The 12,229-nt window shown below is 39.2% G+C and overlaps 1 protein-coding gene across 1 annotated transcript in view; it reads left to right on the top strand.

The window, feature by feature from the left end:
• The window catches only part of LOC112151691 (PDZ domain-containing RING finger protein 4), a 68,864-nt gene that overhangs the window by 37,666 nt on the left and 18,969 nt on the right, over nucleotides 1-12,229 (top strand). Inside the window, exons 2-3 of the mRNA XM_024280705.2 lie at nucleotides 7,010-7,263; nucleotides 10,367-10,469. Of these exons, the coding sequence (XP_024136473.1) occupies nucleotides 7,010-7,263; nucleotides 10,367-10,469 (357 nt within the window). The remainder of the gene's footprint in view (nucleotides 1-7,009; nucleotides 7,264-10,366; nucleotides 10,470-12,229) is intronic.

Below are 12,229 nucleotides of genomic sequence, written 5' to 3'. Positions count from 1 at the left end.
ATAATTTTTTTTCAAGGTCATAGTTTCTACAGTACGACGGAGTAATAGGGCCACTTTATAAAGAATTTCTTTTTTTTTTTTAATTACGACTTTAAATCTCGTAAATTTGCAAGAAAAAGTCGTGACTGCTAAATTGCGAGAATAAAGTTGTATATTTATGACTTTAAAAGTCATAGGCTAAATTTACAACTTTTAATCTCGTGAATTTACGAGATTAAAAGTCCTACATTTACGAGAAAAAAACTCGTAATATTACTTTTTTTCTTTTCTTTTTTTTTTTTGGTGACCCTAATACTCCGTCGTACTACAGAGCACCAGTAGTTTGTTTATAATTACATTTTGAGTTGTGGGTCACTAGCAGCCAGCGGAACAAGCTAGCAAGCTAGCTTGCTATGCTGGTTGCTAGCATAAAAAACGGCTGCTAGAGTAAAAAAGAAATAAATGGAAGTTCAGTACAAAAACTCCCGAATTGAGTGGCCATATTGAATCTTTTTTCTATCCTTTGATCGAGTCACACATCACAAACATCACATATCAAACATCACACGCCCAAAGCTAAGTCCCTGATTGGCCAACACCCAAATTGTGCAGCAAGACCTCAAATCGCATCTGTACATTAGCTTAACATTAAAACTTGACGCCCATGTCACACAAATCTTGTCCGGAGTGAACGCACCACAAGCCTTTTATTCCATTATACAACACCCTCTCCTGCTAGCTTACAGCCCCTCACAACCCTAACCTCACGTGCAACAAAAATAGTGAGCAACATTGAAGCTATCCAGCCATACAGTTTGATTCATGCGCCACAAACGTACATGGATCTAGCCATCAACTGATAGTTTTCTAGTACGAGCTTTTTTGAACTGCATTTTTTTTTTGTCGGTTTCTGTTTCACAACAATTTGAATTTTAAACTGAATTTTCTTTATATCATGCGAAAAATTGCCACAAGAACATTTGAAAAGCATCAAAAGCATTTTTTTTATCTGAGTGGGTCTTAAAAAATATGGGGGGGCAATGTCTTACCCTAAAGAAGAGAAGGCAGGTCAGGGTTAAAATGACTGACGACTGCAACCCCAAGGCTGGATGACCTACATGTTACACTTTATCCATCTGGCTGCACACATTTACAGCCCTACAGGCTGCCTCTCAAAGCAGCAGGTAACAGCTCATAACAGATACTGTCTTTACCAAAGGAGCACTGTCTATGGAGAAAAACCCACGCTTAAACATTGATTGAAACTATATCAGACGCCATAAAACCATCAATTTTAAAACCAAAACATTAAGGAGGAAATTCTTACACACTGGCAATGAAGTTATGGTTTGCAGTTAATTCGGCAGCATAAAGCTAATAGACTATTAGAGCTTTCTGCCAGAGGCTGCCTTTTCTCTTTGCAAAAAGAGCTCCATCAATCACTTTCATCTGTGATCCTCTTGCAGGCGGCTGTCTGTGCCCTCTGCTGCAGAGAACCAAGGCAGCGTCACATGTCATGTTAAAGATGAAGCCATCGCTATTTCATGTCTGCACATTCTTCCTTTAGTTTTTTTGTTGTTGAAACTGAAGGGGTCAGAGGGAAAAATAAAAGAGGTACCTGGAGGGAGAGAGCAAAGCTGCTCCATCTTTGTTCTTGTCTTCATACCTGGAGGACAAATGATAAGAAAGGCTTTTTTTAAGATTAAGCTCTACTAGGGGAGACTTTTGGTTTTAAGGTTCAGTCATGCCCACGTGATTTGCATCTCATAAACAAGTCTGTTTGAGATTTGTCTGCAGCATCAACTGCAAAAAAAAGAACAATTTCAGTGTAGGATTGAGAATAAATCAAATTAATTGTTCCTTTTTTCCCATTTTTTTGTTGATTTTTTTTTTTAGTTTGTATCACAAAACCAAGACTGCAGCTGCTGCATGTCCTCGTGCACACAACCAGCAGATGAGTTTTGATCCCTTTCCACCAACACTATTCCCTCCAACTTTGCATTTTCTTGATCAACTCCCATCTCAACTGCTGAGCAAACAACCTCTCCCGAGTAATCAGCATTGTTTTGTTCCAGACCACTAAGATAATTCATGTTGACACTGTGCATATGGAGCAGTTAGAAGAAGAGGATGCTTTGGATTCAAACCTCCTAAATAATTTGTTGTAACTACATTTTGTTTAGAAGAATATTAATTAATTTCTATTTATTTTGGATTAATACTTGAAGAGAAATGCACCTGTTCTTAAACTAAAAGAGGGTAAAAAAAGATGCTTGGTTTCAGTTTAAATGCACCTTTCCCATCTGTACACCTGCTTACTGGATGCTGGTCTTTCTAATGACAAATGCTGATTTCCTTGATATAAATATCTAAAAAGCTGCAGGAGAAACTCCTTCCCATCTGTCACATAAGACTCCAGATTCTGCTAATCACACCATCAAAATTAATTGGATAAAACCAATAAAAAATGTTTTTTTTTAAATCCCCAGTGCAGTACTTAAAATATTTTTCTATTAACTTAGGATTAATTCATCCATCTGCCAATAATAAAAGAGCTGCTTTTTATATTTGCTGTTTCCTGCATTCCTTACCCCTAGCGAGATGTTAGGCTCAGAAGAAGGAGGAGGAGGAGGCTGGACCGGACAGCCAGTAGCTGAAGGAAAGCAAAGAAATGGGATCATTTTTCTTGGGGGTCTGTCATATGCCATAGGCTGGCTCATTTGTCTGCCCCAACTCCTTTGTTTTGCACCACACTTGCCGTTCGCCGAAGAGGCTGCAAGAGCAAGAGACGGACAAAGACAGACAGATAATGGAGCGGTATAAGCTAATTATTATGGTGAATCATGTTTATTTAATGTTGTACTCAGGAGGAAAATAGATACAGAAGCATTTAATATCTGCTGAGTGGATAGAAAAATGGGAGAAAAGCAGGTGCAGAATGTGAGTGGAGGAAGATGCAGGGCTGAGGCTGCACAAATACATCCCTTCATTTTTTTTTTTTAACTCCAAATTGGCCCACAATTCCACAAGAGTGGTGTTGACCCAGTTTATCTCCCGTGCAGGTGATTAATGCCACATTGCTGCAAATAAAGGTCACAGCGAGAGGGAGGGGAGCATGCCAGGCCTCAAAAAGAGCTGGGGGAGTTGTGCAGGACCTTTGTAATTGCTGGGAAAATGAGACGTTCTTGCAAAGCATCAGTTAGCCTGTAAAAGACGCAGAGAATCAGGATGGATTCGTTTCCACCATCCTGAACTGAACACTGTGACCTGCAGCTCGGTAAGCCTCACATAGCGGCACATTAATCAGCCCTCCACCTGCTGCTGCTGCTGCAGCCATCTCTGGGTTGTGTGGCGCACCTGAAACACTGTAGACTAATATAGGCCAAGATGGTGGAGAAAAGCTCTGGGTCAAAGGATTCTCAGAAACCGCATGAGTGACACTTGGAACCAACATCCTGTCAGTGAGCCGGGTGTCAAACACGAGGACGGACAGGCTGCTGATGAGAAAGGAAAGTTAAGACTCTGGCTGGGTAAAGTCAAGAACAGATGTGGTGTGATTAAGATGACAAGATCATTGTAATGATATTTGGACAACAGAAAGTGTAAAAATGTGAGGTCAGACATGCAACTTTTGGGATTAAATAAGCCATATTTGTTAGTTACGCTTGCATGTTGAATCTGGACTTGGATTCATCAATAGATTACTCTTGTTTCAGGGTGTATTCAGACGTGACATATTTGGTTCACTTAAAGTGAACCAGAATTCATTTCCCCTGATAATCCACAACAATTTTTCATTTTGAATACACCTAAGCGGACCCTAGTCCGGGACCAGGGACGGCTCTCTGACGCATCTTTCGAGGTGGTCTCAGTTTGTTTCCAATCAAACCTAACTGCTTTGCTTTGAGTTTCTTCAGTCTGGATAGATTCCATACTCAGACCAAAACAGCCTCCGTAGCTGGTCATTGCATGATGTAAACAGAGTAGTAGTAGTTCACTTTCAGCTTATCCCTTCCGGGGTCGCCACAGCGTAACAGCACCCACTGTTTCACATTTGTGATTTGGCAGAGTTTTTACGTCGGAAGCCCTTCCTGACACAACCCTGTACTTGAGGGGCACAGGGACCCAGTTAGGCAGCAGCGTCAAGGGTGGGGATCAGTGGACAACCCCGGGAATTGAACCCAGGGCTTCTGAGTGTCAAACCTTCACCTAGCCCACTGAGGCACCCAGCTGCTAGTAGATGTAAACAGAGTAGTAGGACAAACAGAGTAGTAGATGTAAACCGCAGTAGAACAACAATGAGACATAACGACTCCTTTAATTTTGGTTGGATGAATTCAGCCTCATGAAAACAAATTTTAACGTGATACTCATTACTTTTCACACTATTTTCCTGACAATCTGTCATTAACACTTGTGAGTATCTTCTTAGCCATTTCCGCAGTAACCCCCTTGGAGGAAACCTCCACAGTACCAAAGTAGGAGTAAAAAACTGTTGTACCTGATGTCGATACAGACGTTCAGAAATAGTCTGAGAAATATAAAATTTGAATATGTCAACTATCCCGACAAGGATTGCAAAATGCCGAATTTCTATTCTTTCTCTTGCTGCTTTGCCCCGCCCTTGTAATTTCTAGCCAATGACTGAAGAGATCTTTAGTCACATGGTTTTGTTTACAAGCTTGGTTCAAAACAGAAAATATCTGGTTGAAGGCAGTTTGAATACAGACCTAACGCAAGGTTCAGGACTCAATCTGGGCCAAACTGGACGGGTTAGAGTAAGGGTTACAGTTACGGTTAGAGTTAGGCAAACTCGGTCCGGACCAATGGACTTTTCCAGTCTTAATACACCCTTAGAAATACAAAAGGACCTGGCCACAGACAACAACATGGCCCCAAGATGGCGCCAAAGGGATATTAGCCAGAAGTCCTCAACTGAAATTCAAACGAAGTTCCTGCTGTTCCCCTTGAAAAACACCAAAACCGTTTACAGTTAGAGTTAGGAGTCTGCTAGTATAGATACACAAATTCAACTTATGGCTATAGTTGCAACATTCTGCTTCTGGCTAATGATGACTTCAATTGTTTGTGAGTTTGGGAGCCACATTGCCTGCAACCAGGTCCCTCTCTAGAAATGTGCTAAACAAGTGTTAAAGTAGAGACCTGTGTTGCTACAGGTTTTCGACGGCTTTTAAAGGAATTTAGCCAATTACAATCAAGTAATTGCATAAATAATACACAACAAATAGTTTTTTCAGAAAGTGTGGGGGGTCGATATCATTAAATTGATGACAGGAAACTGTGATTCTGAAACAAAAAATAATGAAAAGAAAGCAAAGCCATTCTCTCTGTGTGAATTCCCTGTAGCACTCTGTTTCTCAAGTGTTCGTTTAGAAGCAGAGACTCAGCCAGTTACTTGAAAGTGTCGACTGCTCTTGAAATTAGGTCGTTTCATAACCGCCAGCCTATGTATTTTTACTTCCACTAAAATGTTGCATTTTAAAAGGACTTTCTTTTTTTCCCGCCTCATAAAACTGCTCCTTTTGAACTTTTTCTGTATCTACATCAAAGATCTGGGAATAGGAATGGTTTCCTTTGCTTTTGTAGTAACCACCTTCAGATGGCTGCGCGAGGAAGCGTTCCTTTCCAAATCTGTATTTAAATAGAACAAAAAAACAGTAACTCCACTTCATTCCGTTTGTTTTCTTACTTTGTGCGGTTATCTAAATTATTATCTCTGCCTTCGGCATGTTACTGAAGCACATTCCTTGAGGTATTCCACAGCCACCATTTCTCTTCCAGAGAAATTACTTGGCTAAATGAAGCAATGATTTTCTTTATACGTGCCAGCTGTAGCTCAAATTGGCTTTAGTTTGCCAAAAAAAAAGAAAAAAAAATCCATCAAGTTCATTTTTGTGGAGATGAGATTTAAGATGGATTGAGTGAAAAGGGGCCCATTCAGGCTTTGATCTAATATTCTGGTAATCATACCCAGTTTTGCATGTATGTTATTGTTTTGCATGTTAGTTTCGTAGATGGAAATCTTTTTCATAATTTGCTTTGAAGACGATCCAGTTTAATGAAAAAGCTCTTCTGCGTTAGATTCAATGAAGCAGTAATGATGAAGTGGAGAGAAGGGAAAGTTACCCAAAGAAAGCCTTAAAGACCTACTCTAATGAAAATGGTGTTTTTGGTGTTTTCACATGTTATTTCTACATCCCCAACTTATCATATATGGAAGTATGGTTCAGGCCCCCTCCTTTTTAATGTTTTGGGTGTCCCCAACTCATCGTTGTTTGACATGGTGGCTGTTCCCATTAAAGTGCTGGTCCCCAACCCTCGGGATGTGGTATAGGGCGCGGTACTGGAAATAGTAATGAACGCAGAACTGGTACCTGTATTGGGTTAGGGTACCGGTAGGTGGTCAAGGGTACCTGTACTAGTCTGGTCTAGTAGCAGCCTGGTAAAGGTAAAGGTCCACATCTGGAGGGTTGGGGACCCCTGATTAGCATATGCATTTTTTTTCCCTGTCTGTGGCCCAGTACCAAGCGGCCCTCAGACCAGTACCGGTTCGTGGCCCAGATGTTGGGGACCCCTGATTTAATAGGAGCAGCCAGCACATCAAAAAAGAACGAGTTGGGGACACCAAAACATTAAAAAAGTAGCGCGGAGGGGGCCCGAACCACATACCCCTAAATGTCAAGTTGACATTTTTTTAATGATGAAGGACATATATTGGAAAAACTAAAGACTAAAATTTCATTTCCAAGTGTTTTTTTATTCAAATGCAGTTTATTTTTTACCTAAAAAATATGCCAGGCAGGCCAAAAATGATCTCCTGCCGCTCTGCAGAAACTATGTCCCAGAAAACAACTTTAAAAAAAAATGTGTCTAAAAACAGCATAATCAAAATTAAAAGACCACTGTTAATGCTTTTGAAATAGCTCCAAAGATGATTGGAGTGGGCTATAAAAGAGAACTGTACAGTGATGCCTCCTATCTGACTCTTTTGTTTTTTCTTCATACTCAGGTGAACGGGAAGGAGTTGTCCAAGTCCAGCCACGATGAGGCTGTGGAGGCCTTTCGGGCTGCCAGAGACCCCGTTGTGGTGCAGGTCATCAGGCGTACCCCCAGCGGCCGCCCACATGGCCTCCCTCAGGAAATCCATGTGGTGGATGTGTGCACTCAGACCGACATCACCTTTGAACACATCATGGCTCTGGCGAAGCTCCGACCCACGACCCCCCCAGTGCCTGACGTCTGTCCCTTCCTGCTCTCTGACAGGTAGAGACCCCAGCTCAATTAAACTCTTTATTTAAACCAGTCTTTACTGAGGGTAGAGCAATAGCATTTAATCGGGGGGACTTTTGAAGGGTGGTGAAGGAGAACAGTAAATAAAATGTTAATGTTAAATATTAATTTTTATATCATTGAAAAATACTATTTTGTTATTTTTCCAATGTTTAAAGTATCTTGCATTGAGGATTTCTTCATCACTATCAACTAATATTGACTATTGACGGTAGCTCTGCATGCCTTTACTGAATTTTAACATCTACATGACCACCAATAAATAATAGGGACTTTTGTTTTGCACTTTATCTTTTTTTTCTGTAACCTGATCTAGTGAGAAACTCTGTACTTCATTGCCACAAAAGTGACCCAGTTTCTTTGTTGTGTCCTTGTTTTGACTTTGGCTGCAGCTGATGATAATTAGGGAGAGAATGAAGAAAAAAAAAAAAATGAGCGCAAATGTTTGTGAGCCATGAAGCAGAAATAACACGGCTCGCACAATTATGACCAGGAGCGGGGAAGATTTGAGCAAATGTGCGACTCTAATTGACTTACCAACCAGCGTCTTGTTGCATTTTGACATGCAAAGAATTGTATGATAAATGAGCCTTTTAGCATCCTTCACATTTGCCTTCATCAAAAGGACACAAACAGTAAAAAAAAAAAAAATAAAAAAAATCACAACAATATAAATTGCAGAACTAAGAATGATGTCACTTTGCTGAGACTCCAGTTAAGTTTTAAAGGAACATGAAAGGTCTATAATTACATCTAGCTTGTGGCACGCTGAGCTCTAATTAAACTTTTACTCTTTTTTTTTCTTTTTCAGCTTCTATTTGTCATAGACATATGGTCACCAGAAGTAGCAGTTTAGATCGCATCCTTATATCAGTCATTATTCCTAATGCACATAACAGGTCACTTTCACAGCTAGCGTCTGCTCTTTTGTCAGTGTTTCTATTGAGACGCTATAAACAAAAATGTTGTCTCTTTCCTCAAACATGTTGGAGTCATGAGTTGTATTTGAACGATGACAGCAGTTGATTAGAAAGTCAATAAATGTGAGTGTTGTGAAGGTTGAATGGGGTTTCCCTGTGCAAATGTATCATTGAGCTTAGAGATATACATGGAATTACAGTCTGAATGTCAGCTTAAAGTAAGAATAGGATCTCAGATTTTAAATCATTTTTTAACCTGGACATGGAAAATAAAGGTATCTCTTAGCTTTTGGCAAAATTGCTCCAAATTTCTTATCCCTGCGTCTGTCCCCCCTAGTGGAGAGATACAGAAACTGAAGGCTATGTCCAAATTCCTTTCATTAATAACTCAATAGTACTGTCCGAATCTACAATCCCAAAATCGACTGCCCGAGAAATTTCCCAAAAGTCTTTGTGAAAAACCAATGTCCTTCGATGTTGATCCTGTTTAGCACAACGCGTCTTTTATTTTGAAAATAAGTTAGTAGAGCTTCTGTTGAATGTGAAAAAAAGGAAGACATTAAAATTAAATTTTGAGAGATGTTAGGTTCTTTTTATATTTTTGCTTTTGTTTGTGCAAAAAATAAACATAATTCATATTTATTATGAAAAAGAAAAGAAGGTCATGAATACAAATACAAATTTCTCAAAGGCTAAAGTCAGATTACGTGGCTCCTTCTAGGTTTTGATCAGTTGAAAATGAGCCCTAATGGCTCTTTTACTGTTAAAGGTTGCTGACCCCTGACCTAGGCCTAAGTTGCTATAACCTCTTAAAAAAAAAACTTTCAGACACCACTACAGCCTCGAAAGCCAATTGGACCAGTAGGGAGTAGTCAGAGGGGCAGGGAAGCAATTTGAATTAATGTTACCGGTAGATGTATCAGAAATACTTATTTTATTTAGTTTCTGAGAAGTAAACTGATAACAGGAAGCATTCGGAGAACTGGGTCCAGCTCCCCGGGAATGCAGCAATTTGTGTAATAGAAGTTTATGGCACATAACTAAGACATTAGAAAACAGTATTTTGCTTATTAGATAAGTAATTCCAACCATAATTGGCCTTTTCAAAACATCATTTGTTTCCATATTCAGAAACAGAAGCCTAATTTGGCGTCTCATCTCTGTTGGTATCATTACAAGAAAAGAAAAAAACTTTCATTAAAAAATATCATGTTGATCATTGTTGCAGAGAAACATTCTGCACATGTACTTATTGTCACCGCCGAACTCCCCACAGGGGCTGTTTGCCATAACCGCAGCAGCTTGGAGCATCTATTTTAACTCAAGTAAGGTTTACAAGGTGATTAAAGCAAATGGGCTAATAAAAAAAAGAAGAACTGGCAACACTAAACAGCACATAGAAACATCCCCAGGCTGAGTCCAAATGTAATCAATGAGCCCCATAAAATTCACATTTTCCGCTCCTCATCTGTGATCAGGTGTCCAAACCGATATAGAGCAGCTTTTTGACATTTTTATGGAATGATATAAATGTTTGATGTCTTACCTTTGTGGCTAGACTCTGAAATTGCGTTTGTGTTCTTTAGACCGGCTGGTACGTTTTGATGTCTGAAATATATTGGAGTAAAGTGGGACGTTTATGCTTTTAGAAATGAAATTTGAAAGTATTGTCCTATCTGTCAGATGGACAGGCCCTGAATGCATCTCTTAAAGTTTTCAGAACAGTATTTTTTTTTTGTGTAGCTTTAGTCTGCAGTGATTATCTTGTGTGGCACCACAGCCGGTCATTTTGTTAGGCCCTCACAATGCTGTTTTGTTCAGTGACTGAAGGAGTCACAATAGAATTACACTGTACAGTGTGGGGGGTTCGGTCTGTCAAGAGAGGGAAGAAAATTACAGCGTGTGGATATGCTGTTATTAAAAATGAGCTGCACTTTTTTGTCACACACGCTCCAGTGACAATGAAAGCCCTTGACGAATCCTTTATTCTTGTGATTTCAGCGAAGGCAAAAGCTACCAAATCGTGTCAAGTTGGGATTTTGAGCGTTATGAAAAGAAATGAGGGCAAATTTCTGGAAGACATTCCGACTCCAGCATCTCCTTTTTACTCGTCTTCCTCCCTGATTGTCTTTTTTTCTGTCTTTCCCTCCTGACAGCTGTCATTCACTTCATACAATGGAGCAGGATTACTTTGAGGGGACAGATTACCTTTCAGGCGTTCCAGGCGAAGGAGACCGGACGGAGGAGTATGAGTACGAGGTATGTGACACTCATGTTCTTACACATAGAATTAGTGCTGCAATTGAACCGTTTGTGCAAATCAATAATTATAATCTAAATTTAATAAATCAAGTTAATCTATTTTTAATCAAACCTAATTGCTGTGAAAACCCTCATTTTTATATATATATATATTTTTTTTAATCTATGACATTTTCAAAATACAACTCAAATGTGGCTTTATCAAGTTTTCCTATTATAACAGACTTTCAACTTTACTTTTACACACCCAAGGGGGATTTTTTTTTCAATCTTAAACAATTAGAGGAAAAAAATCAAGAACAAAGCATCAGGTCCAGAGTACTCTTATTTAAAATATGAAAATGTAGGAGCACTCTTCTGAGCAACCCAAAAGATATTGACCATAAGCTACTTTTTAAAACCTTATACCATGGTCCAGGTGAATACTCAATTCTGAGTGGCTTCAGGTGTGGTTTAGAAAGTGGTAATCCTCAGTGATAATACACATCTAAAAATTAATTTCTGGTCACATCGCCCAAATGTTCTATATCACTTCTTAAAACAAACTTTTGCTTTGTCATCTGGACAAAAACCAAAGGGGTGAACTTTCTCTCTGAGCTAATACTGTATTTAACCTCTCATGACGATCAGAATATACCGGTATATCTATTTCCTTTGCTCCTGCAGTCGAGGTCGGTGCCGGCTCATCCAGCTCAGCAGTTACCATGGAAACTCACCGCATCACCTATCAAATAGTCCGCTTTTTGTGGAAAAGCGTTCTAAACCAAACGAAATACAAGAATAAAGCGCTATAAATTAAGTGAATATTTATTTTTTTTGTAAGTGACAGTGGTATAAGCGGGATAATGCCCTTCGAAGTGGATATTATTAGAAATAAACACACTTTGTGGAAGCAGCTGGTTCAGGCTTCCACATCATGCATTCATTTCTGATAATGCACACTTCGTCGGGCATTATCCCGATATATATATATTGACGTACCTTATTTCAAAGTTTATCAACTGATGCCAATTTGTGAAGAAAAAAAATGGTGCCACATTTTTCACAACTGTAATTTTAAAAAGAAGAAGGTACAGAGTCTGTAGTTTCCGACAATGAACTGAAGAAAACGTAATGTTAAGACTGCTGATCCGCGACAAATATACAATCATTTATATGTGCCATTTAGCAATAAACAGCCTCTTCACTCTAACAACCGTTGTTTCCGAGTCACTAAAGCACAAGTGTTCTCCCCGCTCTGATGTATGATGATCGCCCTGTTTCCCTCCTTTTATTTGTTCAATTGAATTTGTTCTGAATGTTTCACTGAGTGCGAGGTGTTTTTTCACGTTAGAAGAAGCTTGGATGTCATAAAATTACATTTTCTAAAGCAGTTTTTTGCATCCTTATTGTTTACAAATCTCATTATGTGTGTGATCTGCTGACTGTTTTCAGGTTTTTCTTACCAGATATTAGCTGAAAACTATATCTTGTTATATTATGTGATAAAGAAGTATTAATTGGTTTAATTAATTACATGAAGTCTAAGTAGTATTTATTAGATGTACATTACTTTATATGAGCATTTTTGTGTAATACCAGCACAGGACGCTGGAACTGCCGACGTTTCCCATGTATCCACTCTGTTTTTACTTTCTAGTTTGTAGATTTTCCCCACATCTTCATTTGTTGTGACATTTGAGAGTCTTAAAATACACCTGCCAAGTCTTGCGATTTCAGTCTTTTACATAATGGGTTTTCCGGGAGCCGCGGCGGCG

This window comes from Oryzias melastigma, linkage group LG6 (genome assembly GCF_002922805.2).
Source record: "Oryzias melastigma strain HK-1 linkage group LG6, ASM292280v2, whole genome shotgun sequence".
Taxonomy (NCBI): Eukaryota; Metazoa; Chordata; class Actinopteri; order Beloniformes; family Adrianichthyidae; genus Oryzias; species Oryzias melastigma.
The sequence above is the reverse complement of the archived record's forward strand: the minus strand, read 5'-3'. Positions and strand labels throughout refer to the sequence as shown.